The sequence below is a fragment of the Monoraphidium neglectum genome (assembly GCF_000611645.1).
Source record: "Monoraphidium neglectum strain SAG 48.87 unplaced genomic scaffold scaffold01357, whole genome shotgun sequence".
Classification (NCBI taxonomy): Eukaryota; Viridiplantae; Chlorophyta; class Chlorophyceae; order Sphaeropleales; family Selenastraceae; genus Monoraphidium; species Monoraphidium neglectum.
This window is the reverse complement of record NW_014012271.1, coordinates 9,910-15,565: the sequence shown is the minus strand read 5'-3', so window position 1 is coordinate 15,565 and position 5,656 is coordinate 9,910. Positions and strand designations below refer to the sequence as shown.

General features: G+C 65.3%; 2 protein-coding genes across 2 annotated transcripts in view; one reads left to right on the top strand and one right to left on the bottom strand.

Moving 5' to 3' along the window:
- Positions 1-2,289: 2,289 nt before the first annotated feature.
- On the bottom strand, positions 2,290-3,452 carry MNEG_7594 (hypothetical protein; the record flags this gene model as incomplete). The annotated part of the gene is made up of 2 exons (XM_014043935.1): positions 2,290-2,865; positions 3,444-3,452. The coding sequence occupies 2 exons, from the start codon at positions 3,450-3,452 to the stop codon at positions 2,290-2,292; spliced, it is 585 nt and encodes a 194-aa protein (XP_013899389.1).
- Positions 3,453-3,870: 418 nt separating this feature from the next.
- MNEG_7593 (hypothetical protein) overlaps positions 3,871-5,656 on the top strand; it is a gene marked incomplete at both ends in the record, with an annotated part of 2,336 nt that continues 550 nt past the window's right edge. Inside the window, 3 exons of the mRNA XM_014043934.1 lie at positions 3,871-3,994; positions 4,863-5,011; positions 5,344-5,604. Of these exons, the coding sequence (XP_013899388.1) occupies positions 3,871-3,994; positions 4,863-5,011; positions 5,344-5,604 (534 nt within the window). The remainder of the gene's footprint in view (positions 3,995-4,862; positions 5,012-5,343; positions 5,605-5,656) is intronic.

Genomic DNA, 5,656 nt, shown 5'->3' with positions numbered 1-5,656 from the left:
ACTAACACACTTTCACTCTCAAAGACAAAAGCCCCACCCCCTGCCCCATCCCATCTGGCCCCTCCCCCTGCACAAACAGCGGCCCACCCACCGGTAAGACGACTCCCGGGTGCACGGCATCGACGCCACCGAGCAGCGCTGCATCTCCCCCGGACAGTCTGCGACGCAGACGCTCTTGGCATACGATATGGTGGCTGCATCAAGAAGGTCCAGGGCCTGGGGAGGTCATGTTTTGGCAGTGGGGGGCCGGGTGCGTTGGGCCCAGCGATGGGGGCGGGGGGGTACATCGGGCCCGGAACATTGGTGTTGGAACGTTGGGTGCGGTGGTGCGGTCGTTGATGGGTGATGGGAAACAGGCGGCTGGAGTCGTGCAAGCAGGAGGGGCCTGCGTGGACGCGGGGAGGTCGGGCGTCGCTTGGGGCGGCTGCTCGCATCAGCTGGGTGGTGCCGCTCTGTCTTCCTTGCACCCAGCCTCCGATGGTATGGCGACATTGGCCCTCTCGCAGCGTATGCAGGCGTCGCACTGGTGCGCCCCCCCTGCTCAGCCCCCTTGAAACCATCCTAAGAGATGGCAGTTCCTTGCTGCGCTCGACAAACAGTGCAGTAACATTCTTAGCCATCACACTGCAAATCGGGTACCCTCACGTTCAGGTAATAGAGGTTGGGCTTGTCTGTCAAGTCTACAGAGCTGTTGCGGTAGGTGTTGTTGGTGCCGCACAGCAAGCCGCGGGAGTCCAGGCCAAACACCAGGCGCCGAGGATCGCCTGGTGGTGGTGGGGGGGGGGACGCAGGCGCGATGGTGCATGGGTGCATGGGAGGGAACTGACAAAGTGCATGAGGGGAGGCTGCCAGCATGTGAATGTGGGCGTCGTGCTGCATACGTCAAAGCCGCAAGGGGCGAACCAGCGCGAACAGCGAGCAGCAGGAGAGATGCAGGACGTGCGCGCCGCCATGTCGGACGGGCGACTGCGATCGGGGGTGTGCACATCGGCTCAGGCACCAATCACCTTGTTGGAACGCAATACCTGCCACCACGAACATTCCGGCCCAATAGGCAGCGAACACAAGCAGGAACAGCACGTCCCTGCACTTGCGGTTCTCCACCATACCCTGCCGCGGGGTTCCATAGTGTCCCCGCCATTTGGATGATTGTTTGACAGAATAAATCACGGTGATAGTGGCGATTGAGGGTGATCTGACAATGTCGCACCTCCTTCTCGTGGTCATCGTCCTTTCCGCAGCACCCCATCTTGCACGACTTTCCTATAAGATTATTGGCAGCTATATGCACCCCGCTGATGTGCTCTGCTGCGTGCCAGAGGCTGTGCTGTATTGCGGTCAAGGCTGGGCTTGACTATGTGATGGTTTGAAAATGTCAAACAATATCAAGGGACGACGGTCAATCTGGTCCAGGTATGCTACCGGTATTCACTGGAGTGCGCTGGTTTGCTGGCCGCCAGGGTCGCCGGGATCTGGATGGTTGCCGCCCCGCGTACATTTTCCTGTGCTCCCACTAGCGGGCAAGTTGAGGTCCCCCTACAGACTCAGAACCCATACACACACATTGCTTGTGTCCATCAGGATCAAAGAGTGGTTGTGATAGTATTTGAACTTGCATGAAGCATCTGGTATGTCCAGTCCTATGATGCACGCACCATCTGGCCTGGTGCGTAAAGCTCGCCTGGTGTGTGCATCATCTGGCCCGCGCAGGCCCTTCTGACGTGCCATTACACCCAATCCCTGGCGCACTTGCTTGCTGGTGTGATATTGCACATGAGTCTTGCCGCGCTCGGGCATCAACGCATCAGGTGTTATACACACTTGGACGCTGGTTTGGCTGTTTCTCATTCATTGCCTGCAGTCAAAGTCAGTCACATCATGTGCATTGCAGGCTGGTTGCTGAGAGGTTGTCGCAAGTCAAAGGCTGGGCCGAAATGGGAACAAAAGAAATCAGCAAGACACAAACACACGCAACCAAAGCATCCGCGTGAGAGCCGAAAAGGGCGACCAGCGCACACTCAGCATACCCACGCCCAGCAGCAATGCGGGGGTCCTGGGTAGACCCCTGCTGCGCTGCGCTGGGCAGGCTGCAAACGCGGGGCGGTTGGGCGCCCGCAGCTGCGGCGAGAGGGCGTCCGCGGCGCGCAGCAGACCCAGCCCCTGACGACCTGGCTAGACTGAGTACAGTCTGCCCCAACAGCGGTGCGATCCGCCGCCTCGACGGCCGCGCAGCGGCCACTCGGTTTCAGCCAGTGGGGGGCTGAAGGGACCACGTCAGGCGTCCCCGCGTCAGACGACCACCTTCTTGAGGGCGTCGTACGCCTGGGACACTTTCTGGAACGCATCCTTCGCGCCCTCCTTCGCCTTGCACTTATCGGGGTGCAGCCGCACCGCAAGCTGGCGGTACCGCGCCTTGAGCGCCGCCGCCCCGCAGCCGCGCCGCAGCCGCAGCACGTCGTAATCGCCGCCCTTGGATGACAGCACGCGCCGGACGAGGTCGTCGTCGCTCTCCTCCAGGCCATCCGCCCCCGCCTTGGCGCCCGCGCCGCCGCCGGAGCCCCGCTGCTGCGGTGCCGCCGGCGGCGGCGGCGACGGCGGCGGCTTCGGCTTGGCAGCCGCGCTTGCAAAGGCGGCGCCGAACGCGCTGTTGAGCCGCTGCTGCCGCAGGCGGCTCTCCGCCTGGATCGCCTCCTGGCGCCGGCGCTCCTCGGCCGCCGCCGCCGCGGCCGCTGCCGCCGCGGCCGCGCGCTTGCGCGCTGCGGCCTGCTCCGCTTCCTTGGCCGCGATCGCCGCCTTGAGCGCTGCGAGCTGCTCCTCTTTCTCCTTCAGAGCTGCTGCCGCCGCCGCCGCTGCGGCCGCCTGCTGCTGCTGGTGCCGCACATGGTTGTGGAGCGCGCGGTGGGGGTTCTGTTGCTGGTGGCGGCGGGGGTGGGGCCCGCGCTGGTGCAGTGGCTGCTGCTGGGCGGGTGCGCTTTCTTGGGTGGCTGTCGCGGAGCCCTCAGCGCCGGCGCTGCCACAAGCTTCAGTGCCGTTTGCCGCTGCGTCGGAGGCAACCTGGTCCGGCCCTGACGCACTGCCAGGCGTGGCGGCGGCCTGGTTCGCGTGGGGTGCGGGCCTCGCATGCTGCTGCTGGTGCGGTTGGTGCTCCTCTTGGTGCTGCTTTTGGTGCTGTTGCTGCTGCTTCTGGTACTGTTGCTGCTGTTGCTGCTGATTGTGCTGCTGTTGATGCTGTTTGTGCTGCTGTTGATGCTGCTGCTGCTGCTGCTGCTGCTGCTGTGCAGCAGCAGCCCGGACACCAGGTGCGGGGGGTGGTGCCGCTGCTGGGCCGTCGATGCGACATCGCTTGACGGGCACTGCCCTATCTGCCGCGTCGCCCTGCAGATGAGGGCGCTTGACCGCCTGATTGCCTGGCGCTGTGGGGCCCGTCGTCGTTGCGTCCGCACCTGCAGCATCGGCCCTGCGCGCTGCGTCGACCGCGGCGCCGGTTGCCGATCCCACAACGTGCCCGGGCTGCTGCTGCGCAGCATGCGCGGCAACTGTGGGGACCGCACCATCCCGCTTCCATACGTAAGAGCCCATCTAAGCTCCGCGGCACCAAGCAGAACACGCTTGAATTGCACCCAGCAGATTGGACGCCCCAAGTAGCCGCCTTTAGTATGGTGGAAGAGATGATATGCACTCGAGGAATAAAGCGCCGCGTCAGAAGGCGATCAAGATAAGGAAACATCACTCTGGACTGTTTGACACACTCGTCGCACATGACGGCGACCGCAAAGCAGAGCAGCCGCTTCGTTAACACTTGATAAATCGATTTAGTTCCGAGACATCACAACAAAAGGGGGCTGACTGCTCTGTTTCGTTCGCTTCGCCATGCTGGTCATCAGCGGGCTCCCTGGGCCAATGCAGCGCCCTAGGCTGCGTGTATATGCTGGAAATGCGACAGCCACGGCACCTCCCTTGCTCACGCTCAAGTTCGTGAAGCAGCACAGGCTGGGTAAGCGCGCTGCTGCCAACGCTGCGGACCAGGGGGCTTTCCTGTAGCGTGCACATAGGATCTTCCTCATTGGCGCTTCAATTTCGCACAGGTTTTCGTCACACACCACCCTCCGGGCCCAGCACGGCGGTGCTGCTCGAAGAGCGCCGCTGCAGCGGCGAGAACACGAGCAGCGCCGGCTTAGTCGCTGCACCTGCTGAGCCAGCTATTGAGGGCGCCGACAGCATCCGACATGGCAGATCGTCAAATGGCAGCGGCCACACCTCTGCTGACGAGCTGCGGCATCTGCAGAGGGGCGTGGACTTCGCTACGGCGCAATCGCAAGAAGACGCTGGCGATTTCGAGAATTGGCGGTGGCAGCAGCAGCAGGGGCAGGCGCAGCGGCAGTGGGAGCGAGACCAGCGTCGGAATCCTCGGGAGCGGCGCCAGCAGCAGCGATGGCAGCAGCACGGGCAGCCGCGCCAGCCGCGCCGGCAGCGGGCGAGCCCGGCGAGCCCGGCGAGCGCGGTGGCGGATGGGCACGCGTCGTTTGCGGAGTGGAGCGCCTACTGCCGCCTGCACGCGTCGTCCCCGTTCTTGCCCCACTGGGTCCAAGGTGCGCCCGCCAGCGGAAAAAGTAACACGCGGCACTCCTGCTGAAGGGTCTCACACTCAGGCTGCTGCTTCTGCCGGCCTGAAACTCGCAACCCTCCTGACTGACCAGTCGGGGCGTCGAAGCGGGCGCAGTCCGGCAGCGCGGTGTCGCAGCAACGCAGCCGGCTGCCATGCACCTCCGAGCGTCCAGAAACCACCCGCCGGCATCGAGACTCCCCGCCGCCCGGCCGCCCACTTCACACCCGCCCTCGCGTGGCCCCTGTCGCCCCCCCAGCTGCCGGCGGCCTGCAGCAGTTGGTAGACTCGGTGCGGGGGCCCCAGCAGGCGCAGCAGGCGTGGGAGCTCGTGGCACTCCTCGCGTCGCGGCCGCTGCCGGCGCACACGGCGCACGTCGTCGCGCACACGGCGGTGCAGCTTGTGAATGTGAGGGCCATGGACCGTCTGGTCTGGTTGTTGGGTGTGTGTGTGTGTGTGTGTGTGTCGTAAGGTGGCTGTGTCGGGGATCAGGGTACGGTGTCTTGCACAACATGTGGTAACCCCACTGGCACGCATGCAGCTGCCAGGCGCCGTGTGACCAGGCGGATCGCCAGCCACGCGCCTCGAAAGCAGCCGCCGCCCGCAGCCGCCCCGGTCGCTAGCCGTACAGCCAGCCCCTCGGCCCATTGCCGGTGTCCCCCTCCCCCGCTGCTCTCACCCGTCCCCGCCGCTCGCCGGCCTCCCTGTCGCCACCATGCCCCAACCGAAACAACCGACAGCTCTCCCTCAGCAAGGGCGACTACTCCATACTCCATGCCCTGCTGGCCCAGCGCCCCCGGCCCTTCGCGTTCGGCCGCCGCAGCCTGGAGTCGCTGCTGCGCGCCGTGCTCGCGGCGGACGTGGAGCCTGGGGAGCTGCAGGCCGTCATCCGGCTCGCGCCCGGCGGCGCGCTGGGCGCGCGCGCCTTCTTCGCGCTGGTGCGGAGCTTCGAGGCGCGGGGGCGCGCCGCGGAGGCGCTGCGGTGCTTCCAGCAGATGCAGGTGGGCGCCCGCCTGGGGCCTGACGGCGGGTTGTCTCTGCGGGGTGCGGGGG